The following is a 19026-nucleotide window of genomic DNA, read 5'->3' as shown; positions in this document are numbered from 1 at the left end:
GGTCTGCACTGCTCAGAATTTGATCCTTAAGGGGTCTGAGCTGCCCAGTTTGGTAATTAAGGGCTCTGAGCCCTGAGCCCAGTGGGATTGGGGTGATTCCCTCCCTCAGGATGGGGTGACGCTGCCCCATCCAGCTGGAGGGGAAGCTGGGAAGGAACAGCTCCATGTCATGGCCAAACTATGCACTGGGGTCATGCTTTAATCCTGCACAGCCTCCCTGGGTTTCTGGGGAAGCTTCTGGAATCAGCCATGTTCAGCTGTTCCTCCTTCAGGCTGAGGGAACACAGGAAAACATCCAGGCTGCTTTTCCAGCTCACCACAGTGCAGCACGGCCACGTCCCAGCCCCAGCAAAGCTCCCCAGAAGGGGCTGAATCTGATAAATAAAATGTTTAAGGTTGGAGTTAATCCCTGCCTGGCCTGGTGCCCAGCTGTGGCTGCAGGAAAATGTGGTGTTTTCAGATCTCCCTGTTCCCAAAACAAAGTGACAGCTTCACAAATCAGAGGATGAGATTGCACCAGGATTCCTCCTCTCCTCTCTCCCCAGAAAGGACTGGAATGTGGCCTTGCACAACCACTGAGGCTGAGGTCTTCTCTGCATGGAAAAAGGGCAAAAAATATAAAAAACCAAACTTTCACAGAAAATAATGTTTCAAGTCTCCATATTAAATCTTTTTGATTTATAAAACAATAGAGTAATTTGTTTTGCACCACTGTAAATACATTTACAGAACAAACAAAAAAAATTCTGGTCAGGGAGTATCAAACCCAGCCCAGCCCTCTCCAAGGATACAACCTCAGAATTGTCATTTTTCTTTTTGCCCCAAATATATTCAGACACAAACAATTTATTACTTAAAATAAAAAATAAACTCTCTTTACTGTCACCAACATCCCACTTTGCTGCATGTGAAGCAATGAAATCCTTCACACTATTAAACAATTGAAAATGTATTTTAATTCTACAAATTTACAAGGAAAAAAAAAAACACAAAAAAACCCAAAACAAACTCAACAAGAAAAAATAAACCAGAAACTGTTCCAGGACTATTATTTCAAGTTGTCCTTTGTCACAGTTTGTGATGATCCTGGGTTTTCAGGTAACTCCAGTCCTCTAATGGAATGCAGCAGTTAAACTCCACATTGATTTATAAAACAAGAGCCTTGGAATCTGTGATAATCTTTGAGTTTTTTTCACAGGGAAAAACATCTGTGCCCCTGACACAGAACAGAACTGGGGCATCAAATCCACTCACATGAATGGTGCTTTTTTTTGATTTTTGGGGATTTTTTTTTCCCCTCTCCTTTTTTATGTTGAGTTCAAAACTTGAGGCTGAAGCCAGGTCCTGCAGCAGATGCTCCTTGGTTTGTGGTGGTCAGATGGAAACCTGTGTCCTTCAGGTCATCATCACCCTGTGAAAAGCAAGCACAGGGCACTGAGCAGGGGCTGGGCAGCTGCACTTACCCCTCCAAAACTCTAAACAGCAAAAATAAAGTATCTCAAGATGAGAAATAAATGTTTGATTTAGTGCCATCACAGTTAAGGTTATTCATAACCTTTAAATATTGCTATTTCAAAATTGGCCATTGCCAAAAGCAGTTGGAGTGTTCCTAATTCTGTACCCACTCTGGACTGCATGAGAAAGAAAAAAATGGACTCTCCCTGCCAGTGCAGGTGAATCTCAGGATCCCAACCAAATCCCAGCCCCAGGGGAGGCTCTGGAGCTGTGCCCAGCTCACACTGACTTTGGGAAGGAAAGCTGGACTCAGGATCCCACGCAAATCCCATCCCAGCTGAAGCCCTGCCCTGTGCCACACTCACAGCTGGCTGTAGCCCTGTGTCACACCCACACTCACAGCTGGCTGTAGCCCTGTGTCACACCCACACTCACCAGCTGGCTGTAGCCCTGTGTCACACCCACACTCACAGCTGGCTGTAGCCCAGCCCTGTGTCACACCCACACTCACAGCTGGCTGTAGCCCTGTGTCACACCCACACTCACCAGTGGCTGTAGCCCTGTGTCACACCCACACTCACAGCTGGCTGTAGCCCTGTGTCACACCCACACTCACAGCTGCCTGTAGCCCTGTGTCACACCCACACTCACAGCTGGCTGTAGCCCAGCCCTGTGTCACACCCACACTCACAGCTGGCTGTAGCCCAGCCCTGTGTCACACCCACACTCACCAGCTGGCTGTAGCCCTGTGTCACACCCACACTCACAGCTGGCTGTAGCCCTGTGTCACACCCACACTCACCAGCTGGCTGTAGCCCTGTGTCACACCCACACTCACAGCTGGCTGTAGCCCTGTGTCACACCCACACTCACCAGTGGCTGTAGCCCAGCCCTGTGTCACACCCACACTCACAGCTGGCTGTATCCCAGCCCTGTGTCACACCCACACTCACAGCTGGCTGTAGCCCTGTGTCACACCCACACTCACAGCTGGCTGTAGCCCAGCCCTGTGTCACACCCACACTCACAGCTGGCTGTAGCCCTGTGTCACACCCACACTCACCAGCTGGCTGTAGCCCAGCCCTCCCTCGGGGGGCCGGGGGCTGGTGCCCCTCTTGACCCTCTGCTGCTCGCTCTTGGCTGGCCAGGTGGGGAACATGGAGGGGTCGATGGGCAGCGGGGTCTCCCTGAAGTACTCGTGCTTCAGCCCGTCCTCGGCCGTGATGCGCCGCGCCGGGTAGTACGTCAGGAAACTGCCAAGGATGCAGGAAAAGGAGATTTTAACCCTCCAAAACTGTCAGGAATGCTCTGGAGGGCTTTGGGATGTTCAGCAGAATTGTGGCACTGGGTATTGGGGTGATTCTGTTACAGGTGTTGGGTGGAATTCTATTGATTTGGTGGAATTCTGTGAGCAGCTATTGGTATAATTCTATTGCTGTGGTATCATTTTAATAGAATTATACCAATACCTAGTAATAGGATTATACCCAGTACCCAGGAATGATACTAACTTAATACAAAATGTCCAGTAATAAAATGACACCAAATGAACAGAATTATACCCAATGTCCTGTAATTGAATTATACCAATTTAATACCCAATGTCCAGTAATAAAATGTACCAAATTAATAGAATTATACCCGATACCCAGTAATAAAATGATACCAAAGTAATAGAATTATACCCAATACCCAGTAATAAAATGATACCAAAAGAACAGAATTATACCCAATGTCCTGTAATTGGATTATACCAAATTAATACAAAATTTCCAGTAATAAAATGATGCCAAAGTAATAGAATTACACCCAATACCCAGTAACAAAGTGATACCAAAATAATAGAATTATATCCAATGTCCAGTAATGAAATGGTACCAAATTAATAGAATTATTCCTAATACCCAGTAATAAAATTATACCAAAGTAATAGAATTACACCCAACACCCAGTAATAAAATGATACCAAATTTATAGAATTATACCAATACCCTTGGATAGATAAAGCTCCAAAGGGACCCAGGGTAATTATTCTAAAATATTTACAATTTTTGCTATTTTAAGAGATATTTTAGACATTCTATTATTGGGTATAATTCTATTATACCCAGTACCCAGTAATAAAATGATACCAAATCAATACCCTTGGATAGAAATATAAAGCTCCAAAGGCATCCAGGGTAATTCCATCAGAATATTTACAATTTTTGCTATTTCAAGAGAGATTTTAGCCATTCTCCTAACACACCAGCTACTCCTGTAACACAGTGTTAACCACACAACCTGGGCATGATTTTATAAACCTTTCACAACACAGAAAATTGGTTTCCTGCCCAGGAATTCCCAGGGTTCCCTGGAATTTGGCACCCACTTGTTCATGAGGTCGAAGCCCTGGTCGGAGAGCAGAGCCCCGAATCTCTTGCGCAGGTTGTTGTAGGGATACTCTGTGAAGGTCATTTTCTTCACTGCTGGCAGCTCGTTGTAACCTGGCCAGATCTTTTCACTGGGAGTGCCCAGATCCTGCAAATGAAAATTCAAATATCCCTTTAATAAACTCAGAGTGCAATCCTTTATTTATTTATTCATGGGGAATTGGGAAGGATCCAGAGAAAACACTAAACAAATCATGGTCTCAGCCTGCTCGAAGTGTGGTAAAGCAGATTAAAGAACTTTTTATTAAATAACTTTTTATTGAGGCTGAATCTCTGTTAAAGGACAACAAGCACTACACCAATGCTCCTGTTTCTAGAATCAGTTAAAATCCCAAAATATTTTCAAAATTACCTTAAAAACTTTGTTAATCTGGTCGATCTCTGACTTCCCTGGGAACAGCGGCTTCTGTGTCAGCAGCTCCCCAAAAATGCACCCCACTGACCACATGTCTATGGCTGTGGAATATTCCTGGGAAGAAGGGAAATCAAATTACAGCTCAGAAAAATCAGGAAGATTTTTCACTGAGTTGTTTGGAGGGATGTTGTGGTTTCTGGGGGTTTATTTGGGTTTTTTTTTGAGCAGAACTCACACAACCAGTCCCACACCCAAGGGCCAGGTCTTGATTATTCTCTCAATATCTCACTGTAATTATTTCAGATTTCTAATGATGAATTATGAGCAATACCCTTGTACACAAATCTATCAGGATGAAAGGTGAAAGTCTCCACACGGATGCCTCTCTTTTCCACTCACAAACAAAGCAGCACAGCTGAAAAATCAGAATTTTTTTCTGACAGGGCTCTTGGCACTGCAGCCCTACAGAACCCTGAATTCACCCAGATTTCAGCTACCAGCAGGGAACATTCTAGAATAATTCTGCTCTCAGATGTCACAGGTTTTAGACTAATTTAAAAAGGCATTTAAAATCCAGCTGCCAAAAGTGACATTTTGCCACAATCCATCAGCACTGAGCACATCAGCTTTCCAAGGAACAAAATCCATCTGCCACCCACCCTCCCTCTGTGTGGGAAGGGTGGAAGGGTTTGAGATGTCATTAGGAGGATAAATAAGTAAGTAAGTAAGTAAATAAATAAATAAATAGTGCAATACATAATAATATAATATTTCCATTATTAGGAAAAATATATAATATTATATCATAAAATTATATAAGAAAAATATTATAATAGATTATATATTTAATAATATATAATAATGATAACATTTAAAATATACAATAATAATATATAATTGTATACAAGAATAAATTATACAATAGTGATAATAATAACAATAAATCTATAATCTATAATATATAACCGTATAATATATCTAATAATATAATATATAATATTTCCATTATGAGGAAAAAGATATAATAATATATTATAAAATTATGTAATAAAATATTATAATAATAGATTACGTATTTAATAATATATAATAATTATATACATGAAGATATACAACAATAATATAAATAATGTAGAATAATAAATTATATAATAATTTATATATTTATGGATGATAGTGATATAGGATGATAGGATGATAGTGATAATAATAGTGATGATAATGATGATGATAGAATAATCAGGATTTTCAGCTATGAATCAATATAATTAATTGCTCAGACATTGATAATGATTTATAAAATCCAGCCAGGTGTTTTTTAAATGCAACCAGAGGAAGAAGAGGAGCTCACCTTGGCTCCCAGCAGCAGCTCAGGAGCTCTGTACCACAGGGTCACCACCACAGGGGTGTAGGGCTTCAGGGGGGACCCATATTCCCTGGCCAAGCCAAAATCTCCAACCTGACAGGAAAACAAACAACATTTCCAGCACTGCTCATTCACCATCAATGCCACTGCACACAACTTTGGGCACAGCTACAACTCTGCAGCACAGAATTTGTCCTGATTTCCTCATTTCTTCCAAATTCTTACTTTTAAAATGCCTGAATGACTGAGCAGCAGGTTGGAAGTTTTCAAGTCTCTGTGAAGGATCCAGTTGTCGTGGAGGTGTTTGACCCCTCGTAGTAACTGAATCATCAAAGTCTTCACTTCTCCTGCAATGATAAAAAAATAAAGAAATAAATGATAAAAAATGCATTGAAGAAAATAAATAAATGATAAAAAATGCATTGGAAAAAATAAATCTACCTTGAATTTGTGTTTTGTTTGTTTGGAGGGCAGGAAGGAGTGTCTAGTTAAAGCACAGTAGGGCCTGCACTATAAAAATGTGTCACAGAACAGGAAAATTCATTTGGGCAGCTGGAATTCCTCCAAATTATACTCAGAAATTATTGTCTCTCATGGGAAGCAGCCAAAATTAAACCCCAGTGTTATTTTCCAGCTCAGCACAGGTGAAACTCCCCCACTTCCACCCCAAACACAAACTGGATTCATTACCAGCACGAGGCTCAGCCAACACCTTAACTTGGGTCAGGTTTTGGAGAACAAACAGAAAAATGCAGGAAATGTCAGTTCCAAGGAACACAGGACATTGCAAAGCAACACATGGCAGTGCCCAGAGCCAGCAGGGCCATTTGTGCTGCCCCCTGTGCAGCTCTGAGATGCCAGCACCTGGCAGGAAAGGCTGTTTCATGGTTTCCATCAGGCTCTTGAGGTCGTGCTCCACATAATTCATCACAATATAGATTTTATCCATGTTGCTGCCCACAACAATCTCCTGCAACACACAACCAGATGAGCAAAACTTACATATGGTGTTTAAAAAGCATCCAAAATCTATTTTAGGAATGTACTGGAAAGAGGATGGAGGCTGCCATTGGAAAAATCCTTAAAAATGGTATTTTTTCTATTAAAAAAATTGCTCTTTTTTTGGTAAAATATCAGATTGTGCCTTATGAGCAGCACACAACTGTTCACAACAGCAAGATCTGCCAGGGTTGCTGGTATTTTTATATTTAAAAGCCAAGAGGAATATTTCAACAAAATGAAAGACATAAAAGATTGCAGCCTTACTCTGACAGTGACAATATTCAGGTGCTGAGCTTTCAGAATTGTATTTATTTCTCTCAGAGAAGTAATGGGGAAACCTTCCTTCTCCTTTTCCATTTTCAGTCTCTTCAGAGCCACGATTTCATCTGTAAAGGAAACACATTTCCCATCACACAGCTAATAATTCACATTACCAGGTGCTGTCTCACTGATTAAATATTTAATTATCTGTGCTGTTCTGCCTTGAAAATGAGCAAGTAAAGAAATATTGCTGGTAAAGAAGTATTTTAAATAGATTTTGTTCATCACTAAAAAATGCAAAATAATAATTTCCAGCCCTAAATAAACACCCTGAGGAAGAGGAGGGCTCTGATACCCACCAGTCTTTTTGTCCTTTGCCCTGTACACCACTCCATAGGTTCCCTCCTCAATCCTGTTCAAACACTGGAATTCCTCCACGCTGCGACATCCCTGAAAATCAGAGACAAAATTTACTCCTCCAGCATCTGGGGAAGGTTTTGCTTTTATAACAACTTCAGCAGCTTCACAGTTAAAATTTACCAGAAGAATTCAGCTATAAACCATATGAGAAAGGTGTCTTTGGGGTTTGTTTTTCATGGAGTTTCTAAAGGAATCCTGTGTTTCAGCAGATTAATTCAATTATTCCATTCACTTTTGCACAAAGGCAGCAACTCAGCACCTTTCACATAATTAATTAGTAAAAATCTCATTTTTATTAGTATTTTTTACACTTTGCTGTTGGCTGCATAAAGAATAACCAGTGTCTGTTTATGATAACAGAACTCTCATCAGGATCTATTTTCAGACAGCAGCAACAAGATAACAGATCTCAATGATATCAAAAATATTGGAGAGGGTGATTCCCTACCTGCAGGGCAGGAAGATATTTGGGAAGCTCCTGTTTCAGCTCGATGGGGGAGGAAGCTGGAGAGTCAGGAATGTACTCCCCTTCTGTCATGGCATTGGAGTGAGGGGAGCCTTCCCCCACCTCCTCCTCCTCCACCTCACTCCCTGCAGAATCCCGGTCAAACCTCGACTCTGGAACTTCAAAAGTCAGAATCAGTGGTGGAAAGAGGAGCTGTGAGGATTAAATAAACTTAATCCTTCATTGATTTAGGGAAATCAAGGTGGTGACATTGAGCACAGCGTGGCAGAGGATGGTGGAGAAGGCAAATTTCTCCTCTTGGCTTTCAGGAATTCACCTACAGTTTCCAGGTCAGAAAAATAAATTCACACTAGAATTGAAGAGAAAATTGACCCAAGACTCTCATTCTCACTCTGGGTCTCATTCTCTGATTTTGATTCCAGTGTTAATGCAGCAGGTCAGAAAAATAAATCTTTTCACCAGAATGGAAGATAAAATTGACCCAAGATTCTCAGTCCCATTTTGGGTCTCATTCTCTGATTTTGATGAGAAGACAAAAGAAATGAAAGAGAAGGAAACATCAGCTCATTAGACTGATTCCCTCTAAACACAAAGCTTGGAGCAGATTTTCAGATTTCAAGGAATTTCTGAGTTTGACATGAGAACAGCATTTTGATATTTTAAATATTTGTAGAAATAGATTTATCTAGCTGCAAAAACTCAGGCAAACACTTCTTTAAAACATTCAATATTTGCATTGTACCAACTGGGATGTGGTTTCCATTCTCCCGTTCCTCCTCTTCACTCATTTCCTCCTCGCTCACCTCCTCTGCAAAACAGAACCAAGTTTGGTTGGAAAAATCCAAATTTCTGCAGCTCCCTGGGAGGAAATCCCTGCTGGAATCCTCTCCCACCTCACCAGGCCTCTGCACTGCCATGAACAAGAAATTCTGTTCACTTCCAACAGGGAACACAACTTTTACCAATTCTCTGGGAATTGGGAGGTGGGCAGGTAAATCAATAATTAATATCTCCTAACTAATTGTAATTATTTTAAAGAAAAACACCCAGCCATCAATCAGAGCCTGCTCTTGTGCCTTTACTAATTAATGACAAGAACAGCTGCACTCAGACTTCTTTACTGAACTACTGAACTTTGAATTATTTTCTGCTGCAAATTTCAGAAGTTTTTTCCAAATGAATGAAGATAACACAAAATGCCAAAGACATTTGGATTTCACCACCCCCCAAAGTGCAAATTGTGCTCTGCAGAGTATTTGATGCCACAGAACCACCTGAACCTCTGACAGAAATGGCTCTCAGGTTTCTGCTCTGGCTCCTTAGATAAGAATTGGTATTACCTCTACCAAAAGGACAGAATGGGACTTGGACTTGGGGGTTCTCTTTTTAGTTATCTTGACCTGTGAGGTCTCAGCCTAGCCTAGACTAAGAGAAAAGGAAAATGTTCAAATAAAGCAGCACAGCATGAGGAGAATAAAGAAAATAAAGAAAATCAGACAGCCCTTGGTGGAATCCTCACCTGCTGATTGCTCAGACACCTCCTCAGAATTGCTTCCTGTCTCCTCCTCCTCCTCCTCCTCTTCCTCTCCCTCCTCCTCAGAGCCTTCACTGCTGGACTCTTCCTCCTCCTCTTCTGAGCCTGATCCAGATTCTGTCCAGGAATAATCAGGCATTAACACTCACAGTGAAATTAATTACATCTCTACAATTAATTACAGCTCCTAAATTGCATTTCATCACCTGAGGAAGACTCTGCTGAGCTGGTTTTTCTCTCACTGTCACTGATGTCCTGCAAGTCTGACAGAGGATCCCTCTCTTCTGGTTTCTCTTCTTTTACTGCTGAAACCACAAAAATTAAAAGCACAGTGCTAATTGAGTATCATTTCCAAGCCTCTGAATTCCCTGCTTCACTTTCTGCTGGCATTAAATCAGTGCTGAATATTCAGTACTGGAAATTCACAGCACTAAAAAAATAAATAATAATCATTTCACACTCTGCTCAATGACAAACAGCTTTTCTGAATTGTAGTGGTGTAGGTTTAACAACCAAAAATATGGAACATTGACCTGATTTTTAAACATGAGGTGTTCCTAAGATGAATTAAAACAGGGGAAAAATGGGGAAAAAGCACCATGGTGACAAAAATCACCAGGACAGGTCCCTGCACACTGGTTACTGTCAGTGCTCACTGCTCCAGTGATCACCATGAAAAATCCCTGCTGGTTAATGGGGCAGGAGCTTCCCAGGCCTTGCTGCCTGCCTGCACCTGCAATTGCAGCTGATTTCATCCTGCTCTGGGTGGAATTCCAGCTGATTCCATCCTGCTCTGAGTGTCTCCACCTGGAATTCAATCTCTACAATTAATTCCAGCTGATTCCATCCCACTTTGGGTGCCTACATTTGGAATTCCAGCTGATTCCACCCTGCTCTGGGTGCCTACATCTAGAATTCCATTGATTCCATCCTCCTCTGGGTGCCTCTACCTGGAATTCCATCTCTACAAAAAATTCCAGCTGATTCCATCCTGCCCTGGGTGCCTCCACTTCTTTTCACAGCTGCACACATCAGAGCTTTCCTCCCTCAAACAAAGGCATTTTTATGCCACTTGTGCAAATTCCCTACCCCAAGAACCTTCAGGTGGGATCATTTTCTGGCTTGTATAACAAAATTCCCCATCTAAGCAGAACTCTGCCTTCAGTATCTAATTATTCTACAAGATGACAGAATCAGTGATGCTCACTGAGGTCACTTTTCAAGGTAATTTAGCTCCTAACCCCAAATCCATCTGGAGCTGGAGTAACCAATCCCTTTTTAACCTGCAAGGCAATTCAGCTGCAGGATTTTAAAAATTCAGTCAGCTGCTTCTTTCACCACTGAAAGGGGGTAATTCATTTAGAACCTTTTCCAATTGCTACTCCTACCCCTAAATATTCCATTTATCACTTGTGCATGTCCTGCAAAACCAGCACAGCTTCAGGAAAGAGACCTTGGTGAGGATTCCAGATTTACGCCGCTGGGGCTGAGCTGGAACTGAGCACCTGGGATGTTTGTTTGAGACTAAAAATGAATTGGATTTGATTGAATTTGATTTTTTACCCCAGCTGTCCCCCAAGACAGTGTAGAGTGGCAGATGCTACCTGGTTTCCTGCTCTCTCCTTGCTCAAGCTTGTCTCTCTGCTGGCGCAAGGGGCTGCGACTCCAGGGTCTCATTTTTACTTTGTCTCCATATTCTTCCCTCACTGTTCTATGGTGTGCAGAAACTAGGGAAAACAAAACCACAAGAAATTGTTACATCTGCCTAGTTAGAGTTGTCCTGTCTGCCACAGCCACCTGATTGGAATGTTTTAATTATTTTTTAACAGGGTAATGGGGAAGAATGGGAGAGGAACCTACTTAAATCAGTATTTAAGTATTAAATTTAAGTATTAAACTTAAGTATATTATATTATATTAAGTATTAAATCAGTATTTAACTCTTCTTTCTGGGAGAATGAAGGGTTTTGATTGATCTCAAATAAAATATGGGTTTGTACTGCTTAGAGAAAGCTGCTGCCACACTTAAAAACAGAAGCAAGCTGCCCTGTATGTTACACAATAAAAACCCTGATTCTAAAGCATTAATGCCAGAGAAAGAAGTGGAAAATATGTAAAAGAATCAAACCAGCTGAGGTTTAGAAGGAGCTGACAGAACATTCAGAACAATAAAATCAATGAAATTAAAAGTTACACAGATTGAGCACTATCAGCATAAAGCCAAGCACAAAAAGGAGCTGTTTGGTATGAGCTGAGCAAGAAAGAGAAAGCAAAAAATATGAATTGTTTTGCTATGCTTGAATAATCTCTGTCACCTGATCACAGGAATGGGCTCTGATTTTTACCTCTGAAAGCTGGGCCAGAGATCCTTGAACCAAAAATGATCTGAGATTGCAAACACCCAACATGCAAAAAGTGCAAAACTTAAACTCTTCAGGCACCAGAAAATCCCACCTGACTCCCAGTGCAGCATTTGCCATGCCTGGAGTACTTACATGACCTCTCCCCCTTTGCAGTTTATTCCCCCAAATCCCTAAAACATTGAATTTTGATGTTTCAACCTCTATCAAACTGAGTTAGGCTCAGCCAAAGAGTTCAGAACCACTGAACACAGTGGCACCTCCAGAAATCCTCTTTTTATGGGAAACCTCCCCTCAGAAATCCTGCTTTTATGGAAATCTCCTCCTCAGAAATCCTGCTTTTATAGGAAATCTCCCCCTCAGAAATCCTGTTTTTATGGAAATCTCCCCCTCAGAAATCCTGTTTTTATGGAAATCTCCCCCTCAGAAATCCTGTTTTTATGGAAATCTCCCCCTCAGAAATCCTGTTTTTATGGAAATCTCCCCCTCAGAAATCCTGTTTTTATGGGAAATCTCCCCCTCAGAAATCCTGTTTTTATGGGAAATCTCCCCTCAGAAATCCTGTTTTTATGGGAAATCTCCCCTCAGAAATCCTGTTTTTATGGGAAATCTCCCCTCAGAAATCCTGTTTTTATAGGAAATCTCTCCCTCAGAAATCCTGTTTTTATGGGAAATTTTCCCTCAGAAATCCTGTTTTTATAGGAAATCTCCCTGACAGGGAGAGGCAAGGACTCACTGACCAACTTCTCAGGATATTCAAGGCCCATAACATCATCACATCATTTTATCTCCCCAAATAAAACTTGAATTTCCTTTTCCCTCCCATGCCAGACCCTCCCCACTTTAATATTTCTTAAATTCTGGTGCTGCTTTAATAAAAAACATTTCTACCCCTCCATTCAGCAGTGTGTAAACAGGTAGGAAAGTGCTAGTAAATCTGATTTATGCAGAGGGAGTCACCTTCTCTCCTGGCTTCCCTCTCCTTCCTCCTCTCCTCAGCTCTCCTCTCCCTCTCCTTTTGCTCTCGCTGCTCCTTCTGCTGCTCCCGGATTTTCCTTTCCCTTTCTCTCTCCAGTTGCTCCAAACGATCTCTGGAAAATAATTTTTGTTATAAATTCTGCTGGTGAAGAGAAGGACAACTGGTTAAATCTGAAAATTGGTTCAGTCTGGTTAAATAATTTTTGTTTGTTTCAAGTTCAGCTGGTGAAGAGAAGGAAAATTGGTTTGCAGCATCAAACCACTGAACTCAATTTCCTTCTCAACACCTGCAGTCAGAAACAGGTGGAGTTTTTCAGGTGATCCCTTAAAAAACAGGTTTAAAAGATCCAGACCAGTATTTCTCCACCCTATCAGGATTTAAGCAAAAATTAAGCCAGTTCAGTTAATTAATCCCATGATAATCCAGGTAATTAATTCCCAGTGAAAATCTGCTTCGTACTTATTTTTTAGGTTGGAAAAACCCCTAAGACCATCCAATCTTTTTATTTATTTAAAATTAATGTATCTGATTTCTTTAAAAATTAATTATTGTATATAACTATATATAATTATCTAAATTTAAATTAACTACATTAATTTATCTTTTCTGACCAATAACTAAATAATAAATTTGACCAATAACCAAACACCAAGATAAAAGTGATTCCAAACCCATGATTTTAACCCCTCCTTCTATAAAATCTTTAAAAATTGTTCCTTGAACTGCAAGCCTCAGTTGATTATTTTTATTTATATATTTTATTTTATTTAAAATTAATTTCATTTAAACATTAATTGCTGTAAATAATTATATATAATTATCTAAATTTAAATTATTAATTGCATTAATTTATTCATCTTTTCTGACCAATAACTATAAGAAATCACAGTCTATCATGCAAGAGCAAGGAAATCTTCACAAAGCTTCATATTTTTATTCCAGTGAATACCCGCAGTAATGAAGCATTTAAAAATAATTAAGTGAAGAACAAAGTGGATTTTTTTGGTTGTTTCCCCACGCCCAGAGCAGGCAGGTGTGGGGAGGGCAGGGGTGGATGTACCTCTCCCTTCTGGAATGTTCCCTTGCCATCTCTCTCCGTTTCTGTCTCTCCCATTCCCGCCGGGCTTTGTCCTGCTCCTCTCTGTGTCTCTTCCTACGCTCGTGCTCCCGTTCCTTCTCCTTCACTCTGGCGTGTTTCCCTTCAACAAACACAAATTCATTTCAATTTCCCTTCAACAACAAACACAAATCAATTTCTGAGTGTTACTGCTCCAAATAATCACCGAAAGCAAAACTCAGGGGGTGAAACTGATGAGAACCATTGCCATGAGCTCTGTTGTTTTCTTAAATTTTCTTAACACAGAAATTCCTGTTCTGAAAGGGGGTTGGAAGCCCAAAGTCTGTAAGTCATATTTTGCATGAATATTTTATTAAAGTAAAAAATGGTTGTTATTAATGGGAATGACTCTAGAAAGGATATTTATTTTTTCTTGGCAGGTACAAAGATCAGAGATCTTTCACTCAGTGAAGCCAAAGAGAATATCTGAATTAAAATAAAAAATGGTTGTTATTGACAGGAAGACAAGGGGAATATTTCTAGAAAGGATATTTTTTCCCCTTGGCAGGTACAAAGATCAGAGATCTTTCACTCAGTGAAGCCAAAGAGAATATACTTGTAATAAAGTAAAAAATGGCTGTTATTGATAGGAAGACAATGGAAATGTCTCTAGAAATGATATTTTTTCCTTAGCAGGTACAAAGATCAGAGATCTTTCACTCAGTGAAGCCAGGAAGAGTACTTGTATTAAAGTTAAAATATGGTTCTTATTGACAATGGGACTGTCTCTAGAAATGATATTTTTTCCTTAGCAGGTACAAAGATCAGAGATCTTTCACTCAGTGAAGCCAGGAAGAGTACTTGTATTGAAGTAAAAAATGGTTGTTACTGATAGGAATATCTCTAGAAAGGATATTTTGGCAGGTACAAAGATCAGAGATCTTTCACTCAGTGAAGCCAGAGAGAATCTTATCAGGCTTCAAGGAGTAAAAGTGACCTCAGAGTCCCTGTGCCAAAGTGATTTCTGTCCTCTGACCACGCTCACACCCCTGTCAGTCCCCTGAGGGCACCAAAACAGCCAAAGAAAATAAACAATTTAAATTCCCCTGTCTATCCAGCTGCTGGGTTTCCCCCAGCCTGAGTTATTTTATTTATTCTACTCCCAGAAGCACCTTCTGCAGAGTGGCTCCTGTGCCTGCGTTTCTCTTTCCTCTTCTCATCCTTCCTGTGATGGGTTTTCTCTTTCCTGGACATTTGCTGGGGGGGTTTGATGGCCAAGGAATCATCTTCTTCTCCCCTGGAAGGCAGGACAGGAATGAACTCAGGGAGGGGACAGGGGAAATGCACACATTTCCTTGGCTGGAAAAGATTCCTGGTTTGTTTTGGGTTTCCACAATAAATCCAAACTGGAACACAACACTTAAATTGGTCTCCTTGCTTGGAAAAGATTCCCATTTTATTTTGAGTTTCCACAATACATCTAAACTGGAACACAACACTTAAATTGGTTTCCTTGCTTGGAAAAGATTCCCATTTTATTTTGAGTTTTCACAATAAATCCAAACTGGAACACAACACTTAAATTGGTTTCCTTGCTTGGAAAAAGATTCCCATTTTATTTTGGGTTTCCACAATAAATCCAAACTGGAACACAACACTTAAATGGGTTAAATCTGGTTAAATCTTAACCAGTGCTTCACAAGTGTGTGCTACAAAAAGGATTTTCCCTTCTAAAATTTGATTTTCCCTTCGGATATTTGAAACCTTTTCTCAGGACATTAAAAGGTTAATTTAAGGATTTGAAAGGTAAATTTCAGGAATTTTTTCCTCTTTTTATTTCCTCATGCTCACCTGTCTTCCATGGAGTCTTCCCTCCTGTAGGGTGAGTTCCTGATGGTGATTTCCATGCGATGGTCTCTCAGCTCCCCCTCCTCAAGAGAATCCCTCTTGGAATCCCTGTCATCTGACTGAGGCAACAGGGAAAAATCTGTTTATTTGTATGGCTCAAAGGGAATAAAATGAAATATTACTGAAATCTTCCTCTGCTGGCCCAAAAATTCAGCCTGGATTGGTCACCCCTGTGAAATCACTGATTTGTGACAGCAGCACTTTGGGCTGAAGTGCATTAATTTGACAAAATTAGATAAAACTAAACAATGGGGAGGAGTGCAATAATTACTGTGTGGTATTTTCTGCAATAATTATTTTGCACACAGCTGAACAAAACTAAATAGCAACAGAAAAGTGATTCCAAACCCAGAATTTTAACCCATTCTTCTATAAAACCTTTAAGAATTGTTCCTTGAACTGCAGGCCCCAGTTGATTAATTAATTTTAAATGAATTAAGATACAAATATATAGATATATATAAATAAATAATTTTTCTTTAAAATTAATAATTACATATAATTATATATAATTATCTAAATCTAAACTATTAATTACAATAATTTATCTTTTCTGACCAATAACCAAACAGCAACATAAGAGTGATTCCAAACCCAGAATTTTAACCCATTCTTCTATAAAATCTTTAAGTTATTCCTTGAACTGCAAGCCCCAGTTGATTATTTTTATATATATTTATATATCTCATTTATTTAAACATTAATTATTGCATGTAATTATTTAAATCATTAATTGCATTAATTTATTTCTCTTTTCTGACCAATAACAAAATAATAACTTTTCTGACCAATAACCAAACAGCAAGATAAAATTTATCCCAAACCCACAATTTTAACCCATTCTTCTATAAAACCTTTAAAAATTGTTCCTTGAAATGCAAGCCCCAGTTGATTATTTTTATTTATTTATCTATCTATTTAATTTAAATTAATTTAATTTAAACATTAATCATTGTATATAGTGTATATATATATATAATGATCTAAATTTAAATTATTAATTGCATTAGTTTATTTCTCTTTTCTGACCAATAACTATAAGAAATCACAGTATATCATGCAAGAGCAATGAAATCTTCACAAAGCTTCATATTTTTGTAAAACTTTGGAATTAGAGACCACACAGAAAAAACTTCAGCTGACAGAGCATCAGAAAAAATCACCAGAAAATCAGGATACAGGCAGTGCACCCCATTAAAATGCAGTTTTCTATTAACAAAGTAAATAATTTAATTAAATGAGTCCCAAAGTGCAGCTTACATTTTTCATACGTTTGATCTCTGCCTTCTCCTCTTGCTCCTTCCTTCGTTTCTTCTCCTGGAGAATCTCATCTAAAGTCTTCACCTTCCAAGAATCCTTTTCATCACCCATTTGAGTTCCAAAAAACACCCTCTGCAAAAGAAGCAGACATTGAAAAACCCCACAAATAAATAGAAACAAATCTATTTTACACCCATTTATTTAATGTTTTGTTTTAGAGTAAAGCCATGATAGAGCTGATTGATGGTGGACCAAAAATGTTTGTTTTACACCCAAAGAAAGACTCTGTAAGAGCTCAGGGAGCTGCTGGAGGGCAAGAAAACCAATTTATGCCCATTATTTAATAATGACCTGATGTAATAAAGCTGTGGAAAAAAAGAATGCAGGATTTATGGCAAAACTCCTGAGATAAGGAAGAAAATAATGAAGCCAACTGTGCTGAAATCAGCAATCACTGAGGAAAAGGTAATTCCAGCACAACCACAGAGAAAGGCACTAATTAGCAGGAGAAGTGGAAGAATAATTAACACATAGAAGGCAGAATATTAATTAACAAGAGTACTATGTCACTGTCTGTGTGTGTGCCTATATATATGTAACTATATATATATATAAGTGACATAGCATATATATAAATATGTATATAGTATTGAGATTTATAAACAGCAAAAATTTGCAGCAGGGGTTTGATTTGTGGAATACTCCAAGCACCTAAAAGGAATGGTGGATTTGTCTTTCCAAACCAGCTGTGGGGCTGCTGGTGGATAAAACCAGCCCTGGGAGAGAAAAGAAACAAGGGGAAGGATTCCACTGATTGACGAATGGAAAATGATACCTGATTTTACAAATAAACTTCAGGTTTGCTGATAAATGAAACTGGATATTGCAAGATGAAAGAAACAATGGGGAAGAAAAACACCTAAATTCTGTAAGAATTAAAAATGAAAAGGGAGGATTGCACATTAGAGGGAAATCTTTAGTATCAGGTGTATCGGGAAGTCTGAACCTCTCAAGTACCTCAGAAATGGGGAAAACCCCCTAAATTCTGTAAGAATTAAGCATTAAAAGGGAGGGTTGTACATTAAAGGGGAATCTTTGGTATCAGGTGTATCGGGAAGTCTGAACCTCTCAAGTACCTCAGAAATGGGGAATGAGGGAAGGGAAATTGAGATAAAAAGGAGGCGGGCTCCTCCAAAAATTGGAGAGACCCCAGGGGATGCCCCATGGCCTCTGTCTTTATTGGAATAAAGCAAAAAGAGACTCCTCAGTCTCCTTTTTGGACATAAACCTCCCCTCAAAACCCCCGGTGTCCCTTCAGAGCCCCCGGTGTACCCCTGGTGTCCGCTCAGAGCCCCCGGTATCCCCTCAGAGACCGTGGTGTCCCCTCAGCGCCCCGGGCGTACTCTCAGAGCCCCCGGTGCCGCCCCAATGTTCCCTCGGAGCCCCGGTGTGCCTTCAGACCCGCCGCTGTCCCCCCGGTTTCCCCTCAGAGCCCCGCTGTCCCCCCGGTTTCCCCTCAGAGCCCCGGTTTCCCCCCCGGTTTCCCCTCAGAGTCCCGCTGTTCCCCCGGTTTCCCCTCACAGCCCCGGTTTCCCCTCACAGCCCCGGTTTCCCCTCAGAGCCCCGCTGTCCCCCCCGGTTTCCCCTCAGAGCCCCGGTTTCCCCCCCGGTTTCCCCTCAGCGCCCCCGGCCCCGCTCACCGCCGCCGCCACCGGGGACTCCGAGCAGCCGCGCGCGGGTCACGCGTCACTTCCGCCCGCCGCCGCGCGCCGATGACGTCACCGCCGCCTCACGGAGCCCTAATTAATGCAAATCGTTAATGAGGCGTTAATTGAGCCCCGCCCGTCAGAACGGCCGCGCTGAGGGGCGTTAATGAACCCGCGGGATGGGCCTGGGCAGCGATAAACGCGGCCAATGGAGGCACTGGGCCGCATTTAACTCCACATCAATTAGTTCAGAGTTTGATGGAATAAATTAAATTTTATTGAATCAATTAAATTTAATTGAATAAATTTAATTGAATAAATTGTATTGTATAAATTGGATTCCAACCCAAAAGCTGCAATTCCTACACGGAAATGAGTGAGGGAGGAGGTGACAGAGGTGACACGGCCCAGAACAGCAAAGATCCCTAATTAGGATCTCTAAAATCACTAATTATCCATCCCCCA

The 19026-nt window shown here is 40.5% G+C and overlaps 1 protein-coding gene across 7 annotated transcripts; it reads right to left on the bottom strand.

Moving 5' to 3' along the window:
* Positions 1-643: 643 nt before the first annotated feature.
* Positions 644-18643, bottom strand: LOC131092615 (cyclin-dependent kinase 11B). 7 transcript variants are annotated; one of them, XM_058039399.1, is made up of 20 exons: positions 18556-18643; positions 16856-16987; positions 15539-15654; positions 14860-14984; positions 13691-13829; positions 12612-12742; positions 10896-11018; positions 9498-9596; positions 9277-9408; positions 8500-8565; positions 7740-7915; positions 7231-7321; positions 6875-6996; positions 6473-6578; positions 5834-5955; positions 5594-5701; positions 4240-4356; positions 3827-3975; positions 2519-2708; positions 644-1411 (listed from the first exon to the last, which is right to left on the bottom strand). In XM_058039399.1, the coding sequence occupies exons 2-20, from the start codon at positions 16964-16966 to the stop codon at positions 1319-1321; spliced, it is 2316 nt and encodes a 771-aa protein (XP_057895382.1). In that variant the 5' UTR covers positions 16967-16987; positions 18556-18643; the 3' UTR covers positions 644-1318. The 7 variants fall into 7 exon arrangements, with proteins under 7 accessions (XP_057895382.1, XP_057895384.1, XP_057895383.1 ...); XM_058039401.1 differs by having other exon boundaries at positions 7740-7909; XM_058039400.1 differs by having other exon boundaries at positions 9498-9593.
* Between the last annotated feature and the right edge of the window lie 383 nt (positions 18644-19026).

This window comes from Melospiza georgiana, chromosome 22 (genome assembly GCF_028018845.1).
Source record: "Melospiza georgiana isolate bMelGeo1 chromosome 22, bMelGeo1.pri, whole genome shotgun sequence".
NCBI classification, from domain to species: domain Eukaryota; kingdom Metazoa; phylum Chordata; class Aves; order Passeriformes; family Passerellidae; genus Melospiza; species Melospiza georgiana.
Note: the sequence above shows the minus strand (reverse complement) of the source record. Positions and strands in the feature narration are given on the sequence as shown.